General features: G+C 50.7%; 1 protein-coding gene across 4 annotated transcripts in view; it reads left to right on the top strand.

Annotated features, from left to right (window-relative positions):
* Positions 1 to 14,687, top strand: part of LOC133901355 (putative wall-associated receptor kinase-like 16) — a 50,292-nt gene extending 35,605 nt beyond the window's left edge. For 2 of the 4 annotated variants that reach the window (XM_062342717.1, XM_062342708.1), the window contains exons 2-4: positions 10,403 to 11,300; positions 11,952 to 12,101; positions 13,224 to 14,687. In XM_062342717.1, coding sequence (XP_062198701.1) covers positions 10,448 to 11,300; positions 11,952 to 12,101; positions 13,224 to 14,407 — 2,187 coding nt within the window. In that variant the 5' untranslated portion in view covers positions 10,403 to 10,447 and the 3' untranslated portion in view covers positions 14,408 to 14,687. The remainder of the gene's footprint in view (positions 1 to 10,402; positions 11,301 to 11,951; positions 12,102 to 13,223) is intronic. The other 2 variants (XM_062342725.1, XM_062342734.1) reach the window with 1 other exon arrangement.
* Positions 14,688 to 24,722: the final 10,035 nt, after the last annotated feature.

The raw sequence follows: 24,722 nt of genomic DNA, 5'->3' as shown, positions 1-24,722 counted from the left end.
CGTCAATGGGGATCTCCAACGCTGGGAGGAGGACATCGCGATCCGGGAGACCGACGCCGAGATAACGGCGGCGGACTTGGGCGCCCGGGAGGACCTGTTGGCCCGCCGGGAGGCGGAGGCTGCCGAGGCGGCGGCGGCCGCTGCTGCTAGAGAGGAGCGGATCGCCAAGTCCGAGGCGGAGCTGGCCGCCCGCGAGCAGGCCTTGTCCGTCCTGGCGGGGCAGGTAAAGCTGGCCGCGGGTCATGCACCCGACGCTGGCTCTTCTCGCGCGGTCGGGGGCCAGGGGCTCGAGGAACGGCTGCGGATCGCGAAGGAGGAGCTCGAGGCCGCCTCGGTCGCGCGGGCCAGCCTGCAGCTGATGCTGGAGGACACCCTCCGGCGGATGCAGCGGTCCGTGGCGGCGGCCGGACTCAGGCAACTCATCGTGGAGACGAAGGGGGGAGGCCCTGGCCGGTATGCCCTAGGCTTCCAGCAGGTCTACGAGCGCCTCGAGGCGCTGCCCTGGGCCGTCCAGGAACTCGCCGCCCGGGAGGGGCGTGGCTTGGCCCAAGCAGTGGCCGAACACGTCCTGGCTTGCTACCGGAGTCGAGACCCGAACTTCCCGTTGGAGCCAACTCGGGAAGGGGTGGTTGAAGCCGAGGAGGAGGCCGCCCGGGAGGCAGTTCGGAGCACCACCGCCGCGGTGGCGGCCGACTTCAAGCGGGAGGTACCGCCGCCCCCAGTCCCGAGGAGTGGCCACGAAGGCTCTGACTCCGACTCCGACTAGGCTTTTGTAGTAGTTTTTCCTTCTTCTTTTCTTTTTGACTTGATGTAAATATGGGAGTGATCTCTCAGAATAGCTATCCTTCTTTGTGAATATAATGGAAGCCTTTCTTTGGGGTCGCAACTCCAGTATTTTGAGTACTTGGTGTAGTTTCCGCTGTTTTCACTTGATGCCCTGAGGAGTACTCAGTCGGACCAACCCCGACCTTTCCTTCCCCGAGAACGAAGTTGTCCCGATCGTCCTTCTCGGTGCGTTCAGCCCCCGAGCCCTCGTGAGTCCACAACGGCTAAGTCAAAAGACAAAGGCACGAACTTCCTTGCTCGGGAGATAGATCAATCCAGCACGGAGCACGCCATGACCGGTGAACACTTTTCCGCCTTGCGACCACTCAGTCAGCAGACCGGAGACACGCGCGGGCGGGAATGTGACCAAGAGTCCCCATGGTTTGGTGGTGCCCGGGCTTAGGACGGACCGGACCGAGCACCGACAGCCCGCCCCTGAGGCCTAGGCTCCGGACTTCTCAAGCAGCTCAAGCGATAGGATTACCCAGGGTGCCCAGGGACTCAGTAGTGCTCGGGGCCCTAAAAGCGGACCGAACACCACGACCACCATGAAAGACTTCGATCGGACATCACCGCACGTACGGTACACCTTTCTACGGGCCGTTCTGTCGTTCTAGGAAAGAGTGGACACGCGGTAGGGTTTTGTGCGCGAGGAGACCATTTCACCGGGCAGATTAGAATACGAGGGCCCCCGAGGACGACTCGGGAACAAAATATTATTGAATGTAAATTCGTTTGAATTTAACCACTCACCGGACAGCTGTCAGCCTTTCGGCCAACCGATCCAGGAGCGGCATGCGCTCCGAGCTCGGGGTGCCTGGGGACTCGGTTCCCGCAGCCTGGGCGCCCGAGCATCGAGGGGCACATGAGGAGCCCGAGGTCAGGCGATCTCGACCACTTACGCTTGAGCGGTAGGACCACTCGAGGACCCTTGGGGCCGAGCAGCGACCTAGGCACTGAGGCCCTCGCGGTCGAGCTGCTTTTGCTTTGATTGTCGATCTGTGACTTGAGAAAAAATAGAGAAATTCTTTGCTTGGTGCGCTCTGTTAGTGCGGTACTCGTTATAGACTGCTCTTGTTTTTGACCCGAGACCTCTCGAACACCCAGACCGGCGGACAGGAGCAGACAGAGGCATAACCCAGAGGTCCTTTGGTTCGGTGGCGCCCGGGTATGACAGACCAGACCGAGCACCGACAGCCCACCCCTGGGGCCTAGGCTCTGGACTACTCGAGCAGCTCGAGCGATAGGATTACCCGAGAACCCCAGGAGCTCGGTAGTGCCCGGGAGCCTGCCACGACACCAAACACCACAGCCTACCACAACAGACGTAAGCCAGTGGCAACTGCCCGCGCACATACCGATCAGGATTCTTTTATCAGCGGGGAAAAAGAGAGAGCATGGCCATCTACGGGTATAACTTGCGCAGGTGCTCGATGTTCCACGGGTTGGGGAGCGGTTGCCCATCTTCTGCAGCCAGCTGGAAGGAGCCTTCTCGCGGGACACCGATCACTGTGAAGGGGTCTTCCCACATAGGGGACAGCTTATTCCTTTCTTCGCGTGATTGGACGCGTCGGAGAACTAGATCCCCCACCTCGAGAGACCGGGCCCGGGCGTGGTGCTGATGGTAGCGCCACAGACTTTGCTGGTAGCGGGCTGCCCGGACGGCGGCACGACGCCGGCACTCCTCCAAGTAGTCGACGTTGTCGCGCCTCTGCTGCTCCTGCTCGCCTTCAGAGTAGGCATGCACCCGAGGGGAGCCTAGAGTGAGCTCGGAGGGGAGGACCGCCTCTGCGCCGTACACGAGGAAGAAAGGAGTCTCCCTGGTAGCGCAGCTTGGAGTGGTCTGATTGGCCCAAAGCACGGTAGGCAGCTCATCGACCCACCCCTTCCCGTGCTTTGCGAGCACGTCGTAGGTCTGGGTTTTGAGCCCCTTTAGTATCTCCGCGTTGGCGTGCTCAACCTGCCCGTTGCTCCAAGGATGAGCGACGGAGGCGAAGCAGAGCTTGATGCCGAGGTCTTCGCAGTAGCCCCCGAACAGGGCATTTGTGAACTGGGTGCCTTTGTCGGTGATGATCCGGTTCAGGACACCAAAGCGACTGGTGATGCTGCGGATGAACTGGAGCGCCGTGTTCTTGGTCACCTTGATGACTGGGACCGTCTCCGGCCACTTGGTGAATTTGTCGATGGCGACGTAAGGGTACTCATAGCCCCCGATTGCTCGGGGGAATGGACCCAGAATGTCCAGCCCCCAGACCGCTAAAGGCCACGACAGGGGGATGGTGTGAAGAGCCTGAACTGTGCCGAACCAGCTCGGAAGCATCCTGGAGAGCTGTAGGCCAGTAGAAACCTTGCCGAAAGGCCTTCCCGACCAGCGTGTGGAATGATGCATGGCCACCGCACTCGCCCTCGTGGATCTCAGCGAGAAGCTCGCCGCCTTCTGCCCGGGAGATGCATTTCAGGAGAATACCGCCTGCGCTATGCCGGTAGAGATCCCCATCTACTATGGCATAGCGTTTGGACTGCCGAGCAACTCTTTCGGCAGACGCCTCATCCCCAGGGAGGAACTTTTCCTTCAAGTACCCTCGGATGTTGTCCATCCACGAGGCATCTTGAGAACATTCAGCAAGTGCAGCGCACTCGTCGGACTGCGGCACCCTGACGGGGCTTCCCACTGAGGGCGCTGCCGGGGTCCCCTGAATTGAGTTCGAGGTTTCCCCTTCGCCCTGTTCGGCAGGCAGGACGGAAGGCCGTGTGAGTCTTTCTTCAAAGACTCCGGCAGGGACGCGCGCACGTGAGGAGGCCAGGCGGGAGAGGTCATCGGCCAGAGCGTTGTCGCGGCGAGGGATGTACCGCAGCTCCAGGCCATCGAAGCGCTTCTCCAGCTTCCTGACTGCCGCCACGTATGCCGCCATTTGAGGATCCGTGCACTGGTACTCTTTGGACACCTGGTTGACCACCAGCTGGGAGTCTCCCTTGACCAGGAGGTGACGAATCCCGAGGCCCACCGCGGCTCGAAGGCTAGCGATGAGACCTTCATATTCTGCCATGTTGTTGGTTGCGCGGAACTGCAGCTGCACGACGTACCGGAGTTCTTCACCCTTTGGGGAGGTGAGAACCACTCCGGCCCCCGCGCCTTTCTGCGAGAGGGAACCGTTGAAATGCATGATCCAGTACCCGGGCGCATCGTGCCCGGGATATGCAGAAATCTCTTCTGGGACGACCTTAGGGACGGGTGTCCACTCTGCCACGAAGTCTGAGAGTGCCGGGCTTTTGATCGCCTGGCGACTGACAAAGTGCAGGTCGAACTCCGCCAGCTCCACCACCCACTTGACAACACGCCCAGTGCCTTCTCGGTTCCGGAGGATAGGTCCCAGTGGGTACATGGTAACCACCGAGACCTTGTGCGCCTGGAAGTAGTGGCGCAGCTTCCGGGAAGTGACGAGCACGGCGTAGAGCAGCTTCTGAACCTGGGGGTACCTTGTTTTGGCCTCCCGAAGGACTTCACTGACGAAGTACACCGGTTGTTGTACCCGGCGGGCCCAGACCGCGGCGTCACCTGAGGGGCTGTTGCAGCCCCCAGGCTCGGCGACGTGGTCGGGGCTGGCCGGGTGCTTGGGCCCTACTCCCTGATCGGGAGGAGCCGTGTGCTCGGGCTCGACCCCCTGTTCGGGGGGAGCCAAGTGCTCGGGCTCGACCCCCTGCTCGAGGGGAGCCACGAGGACGGGGGAGTGCCCGGGGGCGGTCGGGAGCTGCGACCCAGCACCTAGCCCCGCGCACTCGTCGCGCTCTACCACCAGCACCATGCTTATGACCTGAGGAGTGGCCGAGACGTAGAGTAGCAGTGGCTCGCCTTCGAACGGAGCCACCAGCACGGGTGGTGAGGTGAGATACTTCTTCAGATCGCGGAAGGCCTGCTCGGCCTCCAGCGTCCAGTCAAAACGACTGGTCTTCTTCAGAAGCTTGAAGAGGGGGAGCCCCCGCTCCCCAAGTTTGGAGATGAAGCGCCCGAGGACCGCCATGCAGCCAGCGAGACGCTAAACCTCCTTGAGTCGAGCCGGGGGTTGCATCTGCTCGATGGCCCAGATCTTCTCTGGATTGGCCTCAATTCCTCGGCTGGAAACCAAGAAACCGAGGAGCTTGTCCGCAGGTACCCCAAAGACACATTTCTCGGGGTTGAGCTTCAGGCGGGTAGTGCGGAGACTATTGAAAGTCTCGGCAAGGTCTTCGAGCAGGGTGGCGCGGTCTCGGGATTTGACCACGAGATCATCGATGTAGGCCTCGACGTTGCGGCCAACCTGCGAATCAAGGGTGATGCGAATAGCGCGCTGGAAAGAAGACCCAGCGTTGCGCAAACCAAAAGGCATTGACATATAACAATAAGTCCCCACCGGGGTGGTAAAAGCAGTTTTTTCTTCATCCTCTATGGCCATGCGAATCTGGTGATAACCAGAGTTTGCATCTAAAAAACACAAAAGATCACATCCCGCGGTTGCATCTACAATTTGATCTATGCGGGGCAAAGGAAAAGGATCTTTAGGGCAAGCCTTGTTTAGATCGATGTAGTCCACGCACATGCGGAGCTTGCCGTTGGCCTTCGGGACGATAACTGGATTTGCCAGCCACTCGGGGTGGAGGACTTCTCAGATAAATCTGGCGTCGAGGAGCTTGCTGACATGCTCCCGGATGAATTCCTGGCGTTCAGGCGCCTGCCGCCGGACCTTCTGCTTCACCGGGCGTGCGTCCGGACGCACAGCCACGTGGTGCTCGATCACCTCCCTAGGGATCCCGGGCATGTCGGACGGTTACCATGCAAACACGTCGATGTTAGCCCGGAGGAAGGTGACGAGCGCGTCTTCCTATTTGCCATCCAGGTCACCGCCGATTCGGATGACCTGTGAGGCGTCTTCGCCCACCACGACCTCCTTTGTAGGAACGGAGGTGTCGACGGCGAGTCGGGGTTTGGATGAAGAGGGTCCCGGGCCCCCTGGACAGCCTTCGACCTCGACCTGAGCTGAGACCAAGGCCAGGTATGACTGCTCGGCGCAGGAGACAGCGCCGCAGGAGTCGGCGGTCACGAAGATGGGGCCTGCTGGGCCCGGCATCTTGACCGTGAGATACGCATAATGCGCAGCCTTCATGAACTTTGCGAGCGCCGGACGCCCAAGGATGGCGTTGTAGGGGAGCGGGAGCTCCATGACGTCAAAGAGGACGTTCTCCATGCGGAAGTTGTCCCGACTCCCGAAGGTCACGGGTAGCTCGACCTGCCCGAGGGGCAGGGAGTGCCCGGGTGTCCCTCCGCAGAATGGAAGCGACGGCTTTAAGCGCCCGGAGGGCACCTGCAGCTTCTCGAAGGCCTCCTGGGAGAGGAGGTTGAGGCCTGCGCCCCCATCGATCAGCACTCTGCCGACCCTTACATTGCAGATGGTGGGGGACACCACCAAGGGTAGTCGCCCCACGCCTGCAGTACTGGCGAGGTGATCGGCTATACTGAACGTGATCGGAGCGTCTGACCATCTCAGGGGCCTTGTGGCCTCTTCGCTCGGGGTTACCGAGCATACCTCGTGCCGCATGGTCTTGATGCCGTGCCGCGATGAAGGTGTATAGGTGCCTCCGTCGATGAAGGCGACGGTGTGCTCGGGCTCTTGAAAGCCGAGCTATGTGTTGTCGGGGGCGGCCTCAGCATTGCCTCCCCCGCGGGACTCGTCGCGCTCCCTCTGGCGCTGCTCGACGAGGCTCTTGACCGTACGGCACTCCGTGAGGTCATGCCATCTGGTCTGGTGGATTGGGCACCATTTGCCTGGCTCGGGCCCCGCAGGAGCAGGGGCCCTTGCTGGAGCGGGAGCCCGGGCGGGGACCGGAGCCCTTGTGGGAGCCGGAGCCCTCACGGGAGCCAGAGCCCTAGGAGGGGCCCTGGCCGGGGCTCTCGCGGGCACAGGCCGTCTGTCGGCGGCCGCCCGGCGTTCTTGCCGGCGGTCGGGCTCTTGGACTGGCCTGTGGGCGGGGCCCTGGGCCGGTTCGACGGGAGCGGCCTCGCGCCTCCTTCTCTTTTTCTTTTCCCGCCTGTCGGAGCGGAAAGAACTTGGTTGGTCGGCGGCGGGGCGCTCAGGGAGCGGAGCGTGCCAAGCCCGCGCCTCCGCCGCCTTGGCGCACTTGTTGGCCAGCGCGAAGAGTTCCGCAGTGGTCTCGATCTCGTGCGTACCTAGCTTTTCGGGCATCCGCTCGTCGCGGACGCCCTGCCGGAAGGCGACGATAACAGCGTGGGGGGCTATCCGCGGGATAGTGTTACGGACCTGGCTGAAGCGCTGAATAAAGCACCGCAGCGTCTCCCCCTCCTACTGCTTGACGGCGTGGAGGTCGCACTCCAAGCCGGGGCGCGTGAACGTGCCCTGAAAATTAACCACGAACTAGTGGCAAAGATCATCCCAGGAGCTAATAGACCCTGGGGGTAAGTTCACGAGCCAAGAACGGGCAGAGCCCCTCAAGGCGACATGAAAATAATTAGCCATCACCTTCTCACTGCCACCGGCCACCTGAACGGCCGTAGTGTATATCTAGAGGAACTCAACGAGGTCGATGGACCCGTCGTACTTCTCCGGCAGCTCGGGGCGGAACTTGGAGGGCCATTTGACCCGGCGGAGCTCGCTAGTGAAGGCACGACAGCCGGTGCCATACCTTGTGGCGCGGGTGGCGTTCCTTGGCGGTGAACGTCGGCGAGCCGGGGAATCCTGGCGATCATAGGCCGGTAAAGAGGAAGCCTGGTCCTTAGCTTCGGCCTCCTGCCGGGTCTCCCGCTGGCGCTCGAGAGTGACACACGCATCTTCGAGGCCCCTCCGCTCGTTAAGACGTAAGCGGAGGTCCTGGGCTCTGGACGCGGCCAGGGGGGCAGCGCTCCGCCTGGAGGCCCCTCGGCCTGTGCGAACGTTACCCGACGATGGGTCGATTCTGGCGGCGCCACGCTGGGTGGTGGCGCGAGAACTCTCGGCCAACACCTGGCAACGAGTAGTGCCGACCAGGGCAGCGAATTCTTGGAGCCAGTGGCCCTCCGGGGTTTCCGCCATCGCCTGGACAGGCGGATGCCTGAGGAGAGCATGCGCCGCAAGCAGCACGCTCCTAGGGCTGGCCTCACCGAAGGCGAGCCTACGCCGAAGGGGCGCCCGGCGCTATCCAGATGCGGACCTGGCGACCGGAGTCTCGACCACCAGCTGGGGGTCGGATGGTGCACCGGTGACGACGGCGGCGGCCCTGCTGGGCCCAGCGCCTTGGTCCCCATGGGAGGGGAACGCCGCGCGTGCAGATCGCGGCTGCTGCTGGGACGCAGCAGCGGCTAGGGCCTCCTGTGCGAGGGGCTGCATTTCCCCGCTGGAACTGGAGCCGGAACGCTGGAGGCGGTGACCACCGGCCATTTTTTCTGTGAAAGAAAACAAACAAACAGATTCAGGGATGCTTCCCCCCTACCTGGCGCGCCAGCTGTCGGAGGATTAACTCCTGTCGCAGGGATCCCAAGAGACCACTTTTTAGAGATTCGGCCGGGGGGATGATCCTGAATAAGTTCGTCGGAGAAATAACTGGGAATGAGTGCAACGGCCGGTGGTGGGGGTGTTGACCTAGCGCAAGAAGAAGTAAATGCACCGGAATTTAGACAGGTTCGGGCCGCACGGGGGCGTAATACCCTACTCCTGTATGGATGCTATAACTGTCCTGAGGAAGTCCCCCAAGGATGTTGCTAGTTACAAGAATGTGGGTCTATCTAAAAACTTGAGACTCCTTGTTCTTCGGCTGGGACTGTGCTCAGCCTTCCTCACAGTGTTCTCTTGTGCTGTGTTCTTCGTGTCTGCTCTTGGTCTCTGTTGTGCTATTCTTTTTCTCTTGTCTTTTTTCCTCTCTTTTTCTCTCCGTCCCCTTGCTTCTGTGCCACCGGCTGTTTTAAGTACTCGCCAGCCGCGACATGCCCCGAACGGAAGGAGGGGGCTCGATTTCCGAGACGCCATGAATGGAAGGGGCGTCATCATTTCTTCTGGGCGAAGTGACTGGGGGTGGAAAATGCGTCGCACGCCCAGTCACCCGTCACCATAAATGCCCTGGCAACGGGTGCCGTGGAGAGGGCCCACCGGGCAGCCGCAGAGCAACCCGGCGTGCTCACCCTGTCTTGTTCCCCTGCCACAGCAGTGCGGCAGACGGAACGCCTTGACCCTTACGACGTTATCCCGAGACAAGCCGGATGGCACGGGACGGGACCCGTGCAATTAATGACCCCACGCCTCTCTGCCAAAACATGGCAGGAACTGACGCTGAGCGCGGTAGGAGCAGTTGGAGGTGTCAGGCCACGCACGCTCATTAAATGCGGCCTCGGGCCTCTGACTGGTTGACACCTCATCGGTAGGCCCCTTGGGGGTCTTTCTGGGTCGTCGGGGTACCGAGTGCTCGGGGGTACTGTTCACATCCCCGAGCACTCTCTCTCGACAATGCCTATCCTTGTCCTCGGGATGCCGGGTGCTCGGGGGTACTGTTCACCTCCCCGAGCACTTTCTCCCGAGCACTCTTGCACGGACCCTCGGGGAACCGAGTGCTCGGGGGCTGCCGCGTGCAGCCCCGAGCACTCTCTCCCGAGCACTCTTGTACGGATTCCTCGGGGAACCGAGTGCTCGGGAGCTGCCGCACGCAGCCCCGAGCACTCTCTCCCGGAACTTAGCTCTTCTGATCGTCGGGGGACTAGGGTGCTCGGGGGTGACCGTACACCTCCCCGAGCACTTTCTTCCCGGTACTTGGATTCCGTGGATCATCGGGGAACTGGGGTACTCGGGGGCCACCGACCATGGTCCCGAGCACCTTCTCCCGGGACTTGACCTTTTCTCATCCTACAGGAGAGACCTCGCGGGATGGCGCCACGTGGCGGATGGTTGGCCTGGCCTCGGGATTCGGGGACCCCTGGTTCCTGATACACCGACAGCTGTATTCTTATTTTTAATATATATATATATATATATATATATATATATATATATATCGGTGTATTCTTGTTTTTCAAAACTCCTGTATCGTCGTACCCATATCCGCGTATCCTATCGTGTATGGGGCATCCTAGCTGATCACAGCACCACCGAAACTAGGGGTGTACAGATAACTAGCAGATACTCTCATTGCTCTACTATACGAGAAACAAGAAGGCTCAGCTAAGCTAATTTATATCAACACATCAATTTTTCTGGATAAGCATGGATCGCATCAAATGGAACAGTAACTCTGGATCTTTGTTATATTATTACCTTTATTTGGTTTTGAGTGATTTAGTGAACTACAATTAATCCTTTTCTTCAATCTCGTTTGATTCAATTTGATATTTGAAAGAAGAGACATGCAGCCATGCATGCCAATCCAAAAGCAGCAGAAGTTCCTTGACTAGCTCCAGTCATATGACACAAATCCAAGATATGAAGAAGCGAAATGCATGTTTTGTATTAAATTAAGCACGCAGAATTAATCGACTGTAATTGTACAAAGCATTTCATTTTGAGGATTACAAGCTTCTTGTAGATAACTAACAAGTAATTAAGTTTTCTCACAATTTTCTTTCCTTTAGCACAGCAAAGAAATACTTTGGCAACACCATTTTCAAAGAGGTCGTATGGCATCAGTGCTGCTGCTCGGAGTTGCAATCATGCTGTACCTAGCCTCTACATCAGCTCAGCCTGCCATCAACTGCCAGACACATTGTGGCGATGTCGAAATTCCTTATCCATTTGGCATTGGTGCAGGCTGTGCTATAGAAAAAGGCTTTGAAATCAATTGTAACAAGACCGAAGATGGAACTAAAAAGCCGTTCATTGTTAACATCGAAGTTCTAAATATCTCAGTGTCCCGTGGCAAAACACGGGCGTTAAACTCCATCTCAACATATTGCTACAACCGTAACACAACAGAAATGGAAGACAATCGGTGGTGGCTTTCCTTCTCCGGATGGCCGTATCGGTTCTCCAATGTGGACAACAAGTTTATAGTCATTGGCTGCAACACGCTCGCATATGTGTACAGGACAGGATATACGACTGCATGTGCATCAGTGTGTGGGAGCACGGAGGACCTCACGAATGGTTCATGCGTTGGTGTAGGCTGCTGCCAAAATGCCATACCCAAGGGCTTAAATCACTATGATGTCTATTTCTACAGAGTATACAATGATTCAAATAGCTGGGAGTTCAACCGATGCAGCTACGCTGCGCTGGTGGAAACAGAGTCATTTAATTTCAGCAGCGAGTACATAACCACTACGAGGTTTAACGAGACCTACAAGGGACAGCAGCCGCTGGTGCTGGACTGGGCAATTGGAAATGAAACATGCGAGGTGGCCAGGAACAAGCCCTCTTACGCATGCCGTGATAGAAACAGCCTCTGTGTGGATTCGACCAATGGCCCAGGGTATCTATGCAATTGCTCAAAGGGGTATGAAGGGAACCCTTATATCTCTGATGGATGCAAAGGTGAGTTCATTTCTTCGCTCAGCATTTATCTTCAGTTCATATGAAATCTGGAATGCTGACTCTAGTGAAAATCTATCTGAAAGCTGGTATGGATTTAAAATAATTCAATCTATAGATGAATGGACAAAGGTATATACTACATTTTCCTCTCAAACACACAATCTGAATAGAAGATGCAAATCAAGGGTTTAAATAGTTTGCAAGGACAATGTCACTACTAGTGTTCTGCTTTCATATTATTAAACATTACTTCATATTATCAAACATCGTATGAAAATAAATAGGCACCTGAATACAGGTAATATAATAATATAAAAGTGCTATACAATGTCAAACAATCAAATATCTGAAGGAAACAGAATAAGGAAGAAGAATTTTACAATCTATCATAGTTTACTCTTTTTTTGGTTGCCTTGCGTTGATATAATTAGAACATTATGCTCATATCTTCAGTGTCATATCTCCTGCTTTGTTAAGACATCTTATTGGTTGTGCTTAATTTTAATTAAATCGATCAATATGAATTTCTAAAGCCCTATATCACAAGTCATTCCATAGTTATTTCTTAATGCTCAAATCTCCAAGTTTATTTGATATATTCATTTCCAATCACTCAATTGGGCCCAAGTAATTGGTTCTTTTTTACTGCAGATGTCGATGAATGTAAGAAGAATCCAAGCCCATGCCCTAAGGGTGCAGGTTGCCACAACACAATAGGAGAGTACCGATGTTCATGTCCTCCAGGCAGAAAGCTGGCAAAAGAGACAAACTCTTGCAACCCAGACATCAACCTTATCATAGGTAAACCACAAGAAGTTTGCACATCACTTAATCTTCTGTAAAATGGCCCAAATGCAATTGCCCCTGAAGTGCCAAAACAGAACAAGCTATTTACCCACAATATCAAAAGATACTATATTTACACCAGTATAGTTCAGCTAATATATCAGCCCATGGGTACAGTGGGACAAAAGAATCAGTGCATGAACAGGTGGCAAGCACACATAGCAGAAGAAAATTTTTACGGTGGTCTCGAAGAAACTTGAGCCATCTATTTTTTGGATTGAATGGTCTAGATTGGTTAGAATAATACCCATTATTTAAAGGTAGTATGAGTAGTATATGAGAGGAGTATACGTAGTATAAGGGTATTTTTGGAAAAAAAGGAAATGGCATGATAGTTATATCGTGCAAATTCATAGTTTCAATGTTTAGACTGGTCTGAATGGTGAGAACCAGTCCGACCCATCCAGTTGATGGTGACTAGGGTTACGGCGACTCGAGTCGTGGTGACAGCATCTCGATTCGCGGGGGAAGGTGCGGCGCCAGGAGCCTGGTTCTTTGCCAAACTCGCGTGCGCCGCCGCAGATGCCGTAGCCGCCCTCGCCGACGATGTGCTCGAGCGTGCCGCCGCCACCTTCTCTCACGAGCGTCGCAACTCTCGCGTGTTGAACGAACCGATTAGTTGAACGAACCGGTTATTTGGGGATTAGGTAAAAGAAAGACTGCAATGCCCTTCAATGATATGGTGGGTAAATATTAACATTACTGTCGTAATTACAGAAATATCCAATCACGTGAACGGTCAGATTAAATTCATACTATCTTTTGCCTACATGTAGTATAGACCACCGTAAAAGGGCTTTAGCAGAAAGGAACAACAGCAGATGGCATATGGTCGTGTATGCTGTATATTTGCATGCAACAGGATATCTCATAAAACTTCAAATTGAAGGATGAAACGTAATAAATCCGGAAAATACAACAAATTAAATCCACGGCAGACACCAGTGCACTATGTGTAGAATTGTTAGGTTACATCATGCAGTATATTTTACATAATGAATCAATTTAATATGCTTTCCATTATATTCTAATGTGTGTAGTTGATTTAAGAGTGTCATTTGACATTAATCTTTGCAGGTATTTGCATCGGCTCCATTGCTCTAGTGATTATCATTTTCTGCATGCGTGTAATTTTTGAAAGGCGAAAGCTTACAATTGTCAAGAAACAATATTTTCAGCAACATGGAGGGATTCTATTATTCGAGAAGATGAAATCTGACCAGGGACTTGCATTCACGGTGTTTACTGAATCAGAACTAGAACAAGCAACAAGCAAATTTGACAAAAGCCAAATTCTTGGTCATGGAGGCCACGGCACTGTGTACAAGGGAATAATGAAGGATAACATTACAGTGGCAATAAAAAAATGTGCATTAATCGATGACAGGCATAAGAAGGAATTTGGTAAAGAAATGCTGATTCTTTCCCAGATAAATCATAAGAATATTGTTAAGCTGTTGGGTTGTTGCCTTGAAGTGGACGTCCCGATGCTAGTATATGAATTCATTCCAAATGGAACATTGTTTGATCTTATTCATGGCAAGAACCGGACATCGCATATCCCTTTCAGTTCTCTCTTGAGGATTGTGAATGAGGCAGCTGATGGGCTTGCCTTTTTACATTCTTATGCAAATCCACCGATTCTACATGGTGATGTGAAGACCTCTAACATCCTTCTTGACGAGAATTATATGGCAAAGGTATCAGATTTTGGTGCCTCTATACTAGCACCAACTGATGAAGCCCAGTACGTGACAATGGTTCAAGGGACATGTGGTTATCTGGATCCTGAATATATGCAAACATGCCGGTTGACAGACAAGAGTGATGTTTATAGCTTTGGTGTCGTCCTTTTGGAGATCCTTACTGGGCAGAAGCCATTAAAACTCGATGACCATGAGCTACAACGGAGCTTATCCTCAAGTTTCTTATTGGCTATGAAGGAGAATAATCTTGATGCTATGTTGGACAGTCAAATAAGAGGGCATGAGAGCATGGAGTTGCTTAGAGGACTTGCAGAGCTAGCTAAGCACTGCTTGGATATGTGTGGTGATAACCGGCCCTCTATGAAAGAGGTATCCGAGGAGCTTAGCAGATTAAGAAAACTTTCAAAACATCCTTGGATACAACGTGACAGTGAGACAGAGAGCTTTCTCGCTGGACAATCAACTACCAGGTTTGAAATAGAACAAAGCACGGAGTACCCAGGAAAGGATGAGGAAATGCCAATGAACCAAAGCAGTTCTTACTTTGTCAGGTGAAAATGAAAAGGTGATGTGCTTATACCAAGTATACTTTAGCCGATGGCACTGCTCGGAAGAAAATGCTATTACTGCTAGTACTTATATTTCATTAATTTTATTGTAACTCATTAGACATTGTCTTGGTTTGAGGTTGCATAGACATATCATAATTTAGAATGATCAATTGTTCCATGTTACAAGCTGGGGGCCCTACCCAATGCTATCCCACTCTCCATGAAAAATTATGTGAACTTTCTCTAGAAGTTGGAGTAAATAGATAAATCACTACTCATGCCAATTCCTTTTTCATATGTTGCAAACGCGATTAATTTCCATCTCGAAAGGTGCTGTTAGGTCCAATAATCTACTAGAGGGGAAAATGGCATTTACCCTCAGAGGGGATGGCTTCCACTGTCCTGAATTTTTGCTACCCCTTTTGCCCAAACTACTTGGTTTGCCCATCTTGGTGGTTTCAAGAAAATCTGCAGCATCCGACCATTCAACACCATCAACTCACTGTATCTGAAACAGAAACTGAGATGAACGCTGGGCATTTCAGCACTGAAAATAATTGAAGAGCGGATAACTGGAAGGAATGGCTGGGGATCTTCACCCAGCTGAATAGGAGTCGGGGATGAGGACACGCTGTTTCACGGAGGAGCTTGTCCACAGGACGGCAGATTAGCGGCGATGCGGCCGATGTGCCGAATAGCTTCTGCCGCCGCTGTCCGACCGACAGGTGAGAGCACGGTCTAGGGCTGGACCAGTGGGTTCGGTACCCGCGGGTTTTGCATCCAATGTATCCGGATTTAGATCTAATTTTTTTTCACGAGTCTGATGGGTTGGATATTCGAAATAAGTTGGATTGGGCTCGAATTTTATATTTCGTCCACGGGTGCGCACAGGTCATCCAAGATGTTACAAGCTGTCCATTGGAGGCCAGCCCACTCCCGTGAAAATCCTTGGTTAGCTTCACAGTTGCCATTCCCCACCGCATCACACGATTCACACCACATACGGCCGCCGCCGACCACTTTGCATTTGCCGGCCGGCTGCCACCACGCGCTGATGCGCCCACGCAAGATCTCGTCGCCTCTCTCTCAGTGCAAGATGGCAGGAGCTCCTCCGACGATGTCCTCCCTCCTTCAGCATATTCCTTCCCCAACCGGTGACCTCCTCCTTCCCCGGCTCAATGTATTCCCCAACCGGCACTCCAAAGTTGAGCCGCAACTCCCAGCCGGCCAATCCATTCATCTTTCCATCGAGGAACCGCAACTCCGCAAGGTGAGTGCCAAGATCCGCTTGTTCACAGAGATCCCCAAAGCTGTGAATGAACATCTGTGAATGTCTACTGCTCATCTTTGTTCGACTACTCATCTCTGTTATGTGAATGAACATCTGTGAATGTCTAGCTAGAAGTATACTTTGTTGAATTGAGTTTTCTGAGATGATGCATCTAGGTTACGATTGTTTTATCTGTCAATATAGTGGCTTATTGTTGTCAATATATGATTGGTTTATCTGAAGTTATTAGTACCAGCTTTCTTTGGATTGTTGCTAACTTGGTATGTGTTATGTCATGTTTCTTGTGCTAATAGAGTCTGTAATCCAGGTTGGGATGATGATATGCGTGCTTGTTTATGAAAGTTTCATTTACATTTGTGTTTCATACTAAGTGTGTAAGCAAGTTTTCTGAAAGTTATTGCTGACTGTTTAGATATACCTATTACTGCTGAATTGAATTCGACGAGCACCCGAAACCCGACGGGCATCTGACGGGTTTGGGTTCGGGTTTCAGTTTTCGCCTGTTTGGCCATTTGGGTTGGGTTAGGGCTGGCAAGTTTCGGGCCGGGCACGGTTTTGCTCCACCCAGACCCGATCCGACCCATTGCCAATCCTAGCATGATTGTACAGAACCGATTTCACTCACAAGTTGGTCCGCCCTAATGAAAAAACCTACGTGTGGGTACAACTTGTTTTATTGTTTCTTTCTTCTCTTCTCTTTTCTACATTGCTTTGTGCTCCCCTACCTCTATGCTCCTCCGTGCAGGCCCGGTTATGCTCCGCTGCATCGATGCAGTACCGGGGGGGGGGGGGGGAGTTACGGTGTCACAACGACGTGGCAGTTGGCTAGGAAGCGGCGCGACCAGCACAACTTAGAGGCAGCACAGCCGTCGTCGAAGTGGAGGAAGAAGGGTGAGATGTGGAATCGCAGCTAGAACCATTCATCTGTACTCCTAGAATATTTGTGTTTTCCTGAAGTGGCACATTTTTTTAGAAAAGCCATAAGAATTGGGACTTAAGCAAGACTGAATCGGAAAAGTCTTATCTGGAAAACATTTAATTGTAACATACGGTGAGATCACCATACCATACGGTGGTGAGCAAATAGAATCTTCCAACGGCTAGTTTTTGGACTTGGCTCTATAAATACTCTACCCCCAGTCATTTGAGTGTGCTAGAGCTCAGGAGCATACAAATACATTTGAGAGGGGTTCTTGCCACTAAAGTTGAGCATATGGAAGACCAAGGCAATTAATATAAGATTAAAGATTTGATTAGTGCTAGTTTAGGTCTAATGTGCATATAGCTAGGTGATTAGTCTAGAATTAGATCAGGTGAGTGATCCCCACTTGCTACTCTTGATGTTTGTCGATATTTAGATGGCTTGTTGGTGTTTGTGTCTTACGAGACCCTCCGAGAAGGTTGTGGAGTGGCCGTAAACTTTGTGAGCGGTTGAAGTACACTGTGCCGGAACGGCAAAGCACTACCTAAGTGGAGACGGCAATAAGCTTCCAGGTGAGACTTAATTAGTAGGAGATCCACTGGCGTGGGGGGAACTATAATGGTTATCTATGGAGTTGTTCGACCAGGGAGCTTGGCCATTGTGAGGGGCTCCAACGTGGATTAGGGGTGAGTAGCAACTCATCGATACCATGGAAAAAAGTCGTTGTACTGAGTTTGCATTCTCTCTGCCCTTTATATTATGCATTTACTTATTGTACTATTTTACCTTCTGCATTTGTATTTCCTAGAATTGCCATATGTTGTTTATAAGACTGCATTTTGTAGCGATAGATTAAAAATACTAGATAAACCTAGAGTACATTTAGATAGAAATTAATTTAGATTTATCTTGTTGAAATTGTGTACACTAGATAAACCCCCTCTTCAAGCATCACTAGTGCTTACAATCGGTAATTCGCAAAACCTCATCCATTTAAATAAATTTTTAAAGAAGGACAATAATTGTTTATCATTTGCAAAAAGACACTTGGGGAATCTTAGATATGCCGCCTTTTGTTCCTTGGCATGCGACAGCTAGCTCCGCCTCTCATCCTATCCACCACTTGCTGCCGCGCCATCATCGCTTCCCCGGCACATGGTCCACCTCTGACTCCCCCCCCTCCCATGTGCGATGCTCTCTCTCTCAGCTTTAACGTTCCATAATCGTTAGTGGCAGCACGATGGTGTTATGTACCAACTTGTAAATTCAATTGATAGTTCTAGAAGAATTTGGAAGGTTCAAGAAGAAGCAAGGAAGGTTGAGGAGATAACAAGAAGATAGACCGAGTTTAGAATTCAGAGACAAGATAGAGTTCAGATACAAGCCAAGACTCCACACTACACACACCTCTCTGCATGTATTTGTTGGTAGGATAACGCTGGGATGGCTTTGTCGAAGATTAGTTCATGAAAATATGTCCATAATTGACTGGGGTACCTTCGAGATTAGGGATTGAACACAAATCGAGACACGCGATTTAGACAAGTTTGGGCCCCTGGTTGGAGTAATATCCTATATCCTATATGGATGGTGATGTGTATATATTCTCTTGAGTACAAGCAATGTGTCTAGACCTATTACAGGGAATAGATCAGATCTAAGCTAAACTAAGAATGATGTCACCGAGTATCTCCTATGGTCTTGGTGCTTACATCGAGTTGCAGATGCCTCTCCCCCTCCTAGGGGTCTGGGTCCCCACTTTATATAGGGCTGATATATCACCCTGGACGTTAGCCTCTGGACTAATGAAGACACCACTGTCGAGGCTTGGCTGCGGCTGAGTTGATGAAGCCTCGTGGCAGTTGTCCTGAGAGTATCCGTTCCCCGATCTCAGGACCGGTCCTGGTGGAGTGGTGCCCACCGGAAGTTATTGTTGAAGACCAGAGGGCACCTGACCTCCTACGGTCCATCGATAATCAGTAGTATTAGGAGCTAACTGGGCACCAGCCACAAATGTTCCTAGTGGTATATCTACAGTGTCGCCGGTACCGTGTGTTACGGCTGTGCCTGCTGGGTCCCCGGGAATCCTGGCACCATTATTTTCTGTGGTGTTTTGATCTACTGCCATCGGGTGGGGTTCCAACTCCTCAAGACATGAACATGAATCGATTCGTTCAGCTTGTAGGGATCGGTAACGTCCTAAGAGGGGATGAATTAGGACACTTAAAAACCTAACTGGCTCCAAAAACTTCATAAGATAAACCTATATCGATTTCTATCTAAATGTGCTCTAGGTTTATCTAGTGTGTCTACTCTACCGTTTAAAAGAGATTACAACCTATCTACAAAGGTAAATTGCAAGTAAGTAAATGCGGAAACGTAAATAAGGTAGAGAGAGCAAACTTGACACAAGGGATTTTTATCTTGTGGTATCGATGGTATGAATGCCACCCTTAGTCCATGTTGGAGCTCCAAAAAGGATATGCTCCCTATTGCCAAGACTCTTCCGGTCACAACTCTTGAGCAACCAAGCCATAAAGGCAAGACCTCAACCCGGATGAGCCACCAAGGCAAGGTCTCACCGCTAGCCTCTTTTCCGGTCACTTGTCACCGTCTTCACTTCGGAGCTTGAGCCACCAAGGCAAGGGTCTTCGCATCTCCCGTACACGTATTTTGCCACCACTCCACACTAAGTCGAAGGGTCAACAAGCTTGAGCAACTTTGGCTTGAGGTGCCGGCGAGTCACCACAACTCCAAGGTGCTAGCGTGCCACTTAGTACATGGTTGGATCACTCCGTGATCGACTCTCTAGGCAGCAATCACTTAGCAACACTCTCTCTAGGCCTAATAGCACTAATCACTCCTTAATCTATATGCTAATTGCCTTGAATGATCACTTTTAGCACTTTGGTGGCTTGGATGTCTTCTCAAGTGTATTTAGGTTTCTTTGGACTCTAGCACACTAACATACCTTCAAATGGCCGAATGGAGGGGTATTTATAGCCTCAAACTCACCAATTAGTCGTTGTCCCAATGGCTCACAGAAACTATGAACACCGGATGTTCCGATGTTAATAGTGGTACAAACACCAGAACATTCGGTGTGTACATCCTCAGATTCTAGCCGTTGGACCTCTAGTCAAAGCCTCTGTGAATATCGGATTGTCCGATGTAACTTGAACTTCATCGCCGGACTATCCGGTGAGTTATCTTGAGCCAACCAAGCCACTTCTTGCTTCTCTGTGTAAAATGCTCCAGTGTGATTCTCCGGTGTACATAGCATAGATCACCGGATCATCTGGTGGGTTGATCTTCATTCTTCAGCATCTGCAGCCTTCTGTGTAAGAAATGCTCCAGCGCAACCATCCGGTGTATTCAACTCAGAACGCCGGACCTTCCAGTGAGTTCAACTTCTTCTGCCCTGATGCAAAATGCTTTGGTGTTGCTCAGTGCTGATCATCGGACCATTCGGTGAGGTCTTATGCTTTCTCTTTGCTTCTGGGCAAAACACTTCGGTGTGTATATATGTTGAACGCTGGACTATCCGGTGAGGAAGCAAAACACTTCGGTGTGTATATATGCTGAACATTGGACTATCCGGTGAGTCATACTAGAGCATATACTTGACAAACATGTTAGTCTCATTGACAATGTTGTCACTAATCACCAAAATCACATACATGCCCTAAAATAATCTCTACAAACTCCCTAAGGGCATGTTCTCTACGCGACTGCTCTGGCTGTTGACTGAGTTGTCGTGGCCACTCTCTTAATTCTTGCCCTTGCTGTCGGTGTCTATGCACTGGAGAACGTTAGGCTACTTGGGATCCCAGTCGAGATGTTCCACCTCATGGTATGCGTCCAATGGGCTGGACTCGAGAATACCAGTGTTGATCAATCCACCTTGATTGTCCCAGCAGAAAACCATAGCTCCGAAGAGAATATCAGATCTGGCAGGAGGCGACGAGTAGATGGTTTCTGCCGACTCAAAGTGGTCGTAGAAACCGTCGTCAAAGAAACCAGCGCAGATGTGAACTCGAGACATGATCAATCCTGAAAAACAGAAGAAGGCCCCTACCTAGCATGCTAACTGTCGAAGATTAGTTCCTGACAATATGTCCGTAATTGACTGAGGTACCTTCAAGATTAGGGATTGAACACGAACTGAGACATGCGATTTAGACAGGTTCGGGTCTCTGGTTGGAGTAATACCCTATATCCTGTATGGATGGTGATGTGTATATATTCTTTTGAGTACAGGCAATGTGTCTAGACCTAGTACAGGGAATAGATCAGATCTAAGCTAAACTAAGGATGATGTCACCGAGTATCTCATATGGTCTTGGTGCTTGCGTCGAATTGCAGATGCCTCTCGCCTTTTCAGGGTCTGGGTCCCCGCTTTATATAGGGCTGATATGCCGCTTTCTATCAACTGTAGTCGATAGGGAGTCTTTTATCTTGTCTACCACAACAAAGCAGATGAATCCGACTTGGATACTAGTGTTCTCGAGTTAGGCAACCAATCGAGACCTACCTAGTATACGTCTTCTAGATTTCTGAGTGTATCAGGTGCCGCAGATTCGGTTCCATAGTATCCGAAGTTGTTATACATGCGCACAGTATACCCTATCCATATACAGTGTACTCTTTATGCGTATATACCCATAGTTAGATATTCAACAGTAACCCCCTAACTCTACTCAGGAGAAAATGTTTCTACAAGTGCCCACTCGAGTACTGCTAAGTCTAAGCCTAGTCGAGTAAGGTGGATCAGGCTTGCAGTCAAGAGAATCGAGCAAAAACATATCCTGTTCTGGGTATCAAGAGGAAATGCAATTGGGTCGAATGCCCTGCTGTTAACCGCACTCAAGACTCAAAAAAGAACTAAAACTCGACTAATTGACACCCGACTTTGAGTATAGTTAAAAAAACCTTCGAAACTTGAACCGTTGGGTATAAGTGCATTTAATGTATTCAAATGGGTGTGCAAAGATTCTCACAACACCAGCATCCCGCCTTTCACACCGATCGAGGCACCATAGAGATGGGAGTGGTTACCAAAAAGGTGATAAATTTTGGGCTATTTATCCATACAAACCTGGACTGGAGCAATTCTTCCTTGCTCTTACCCTCGTCCTTCTTGCACAAACCTCCATCTTTCTCCACCCAAACACGCGTCGCCACCGGAAGACTTGGACTCGTGGCATCCGGCTCCCCTGCGAAGACCTCCGCTCCTTCCTCGCCGGAGAAGCAGCCCGACGCGAAGGTCGTTCGCGTTTCCCCTGAGCGGATAGACGAGATGAAGCACCAAACTGAAGTTTGGACGATTTCGTCGATGCAAGAATCAAAGCTAAAGGAGCTTGAAGATGAAGGAATAGTTCCTCATCACGATCTGGTCGACTAGAGGCCTGCATTTGGTGAGGAATTCCCATCTTGCCAATTTGACTACGAGATCGTGGTTTTTGAATCCTTCTTCTGATGTGGATTCAACGTTCCCTCTTCTAAGTTTCTTCTCAATGTACTCGACTGGTACCAAATTGAGCTCCATCACTTAAATCCAAACTCCATCACTATGCTTAGTGTCTTTGTTCATCTTTGTGAAGCCTTCCTCAGCATTGAGTTGAGTCTGAATCTATTTCAGTGTTTTTATCATCTAAAGAGGAACAAGGAGAATAAGTGTGTTGGAGGTTGTGGTTTCCAGCTGCGATCTGAAATGAAAAACTCATATATCCCAGTTGCTTTAATCTCCTCCTAGCAAGATGATTGGAAAAACACTGGTTTTATATCTCCAACCCCAACCCAGTCCACTCCCCCTTAGTCTATAGAGGCCTCTTTCCCCTACAAAATACATCCTGGACGAAGAAGCACTGCGAATCTAACCACACTACCTACTACGTCATGAAGATTGGTGAACTTACGTAAAGTGGCTTAACCGGGTGGCATGTAGCCAAAGACTTCATCAGTCGAAGGCTAAGCCCCTTGAAAGCGCGGGATTACTTCGCTTGGGAATATGTTGGAGACAGCGATAGCTCTAAGGAGCGGTCGGAGGTAAGATTTATATAGCAATTTGCTGCTTCTATTACCGCAGTCAAGCTCTTTTTAGTGACTTTTTCTTTCTTTTTATAGCTCTGTCTCCTCCAGATATTGCTGCTCGATTGAGCAAACTCTTCCCTAAAGAAGCACAAGAATGCTCTATGTAGCCCTACTCCTTCGCGAATCCTCGACCAGAGGTAGGGATTTCTCAAGTAAGAGAGCAGTACTGATTTCTACTTATTCAACCTGATTCAACTTTTTGATTTCAGGTCCCAGTCTTTCATCAAGAGCACATCCTTACGATTGAGGTCCTTGGCCTTGATGACACTTCCTCTTCTGGAACTGGCGACAAAGGGTAAACACCAGTTGATCGAGGGGCCGAAGGATCTCTTTGATCCAAGAGATCGTCTCCGCTATATGATCTAGTGCCTCTCAAGCGCTCGCGGAAAAGAAGCCAATTGGTACTAATATCGAGTTGTCAGGTGGTTATTTAGTCACTACTCTAGCTATCGAGCACTTGCATACTAATGATTGGTCTGTATGGGTGGCCTTTCTACAGGAGACAGCCGATGCCACTCCTCGATCACCTCCTCGAGTGACCGACACGTCTAATGACTCGGTAAGAAAGGTAACCTTTATCGAGTTGCCCCCTCACATTGGTGATTCTTCTGAGCGTTGGCTCGGTAAATCCAAAATGATGATGAATCATTATGGGCTGGTTTCTTGCAGGCAATGATAGTTTTGGCTTCATCTGACCCCTAGATAGCTCCTCCAACACAACCGATACCAGCTGCCGGTATGATGAAGAAGAAAGTTACCATCAAAAGGCAGAAGTTGAGTGTTTTTGCCTACATCCTAGTCGTCACATGGTTAGATTTGACTATTTATCTTGGTTTGCGGTCTTCCTTCCTGTTTCTTAGCCAGTCAATGGAAGGTTGCCATGCCCATAGAAATCGAAGGAGATGGAAACAAGCGATCCAACTAGCCAGCTAGTTCTGGCTTCTTCTGACGCGCCACTTCCACCTCCTCAAGGAGAGCAAACTTCAGCAGATGCTCCTAAACCAAGCCTGAGACTTGATGCACCTGAGGCTCCTGCAAGCCCACCGGTCGTTGATCTGTGGGCGGCAATGAAATCTTACCTCGAGGCTATTTGCACCCAAGCAGAAGCTGCAAAGGCCCAGCTTCAGTGATCTACCCAACAAGCTATCAGAAAACTCTCGAGAAGAAGGATGGTGAGCTAACCTCTGAACAAAAGAGGATTGAAGGTTAGTTTTACTCACAGATCACTAGTATGTGATTCGAACAATGAGCAACTAATGATAATTGCACTTGCTCGCCTTCTCAGATCTTGAATCTTCCTTAGAAAACAAGGTAACCCTTCTTGATGATGCGATGAAAGCCATCGATGTAAAGGATAAATACCTTGCACAACTCAAAGAAACTTCAAAGAAAGCGAAAGCTGATTAGGAAACTATGGTTGAGGCTTTGAAGAAAGTAGAAGCTGAGCGGGATGCAAAGGTTGATGCTCTAAAGAAAGCAAAAAGTGATCGGGATGCCATGGCTGCTGAGTGGGACACTACGGTTTCAATGCTTCAAAAACTGAGAGAACAGACCCTCTACCACATGAACCAGTTAGCCTCCATAAGCACCGAGACAATGTTGGGTTTCCTCAAGAGCTACAAGACCGACCTCGACACATTAGTAGTGATGGAGGGGTTCAGGTGTTCAGCAGAGGAAGCGGCAGACATTATTCAGAGTATTGAGTCTCAGATCCCCGTCTTCATCGAGTCTTTAGCACTTAACCTGCCTGACAACGAGCGAGGGTAGCCCTTCTTACTGATTTGACTCAAAACATTCAAAACTTGTTCCATGACTTGGGTATTTATGTAAACATTACTGTTATTTTGCCTATCTATTATGCTATTGCTTGCTATTTTCTTATCGATAAAATAGAGTTAGCACAAGTAGATGCAAATAATGATTAGTAAATGTTGTAACCATCCTCGCATTTAGTTGACCGAATATCCGTTAACACCTAAAAACTAACTAGATAGATGATTAGATGCATTGGCC

This window comes from Phragmites australis, chromosome 2 (assembly GCF_958298935.1).
Source record: "Phragmites australis chromosome 2, lpPhrAust1.1, whole genome shotgun sequence".
NCBI lineage: Eukaryota > Viridiplantae > Streptophyta > Magnoliopsida > Poales > Poaceae > Phragmites > Phragmites australis.
Note: the sequence above shows the minus strand (reverse complement) of the source record. Positions and strands in the feature narration are given on the sequence as shown.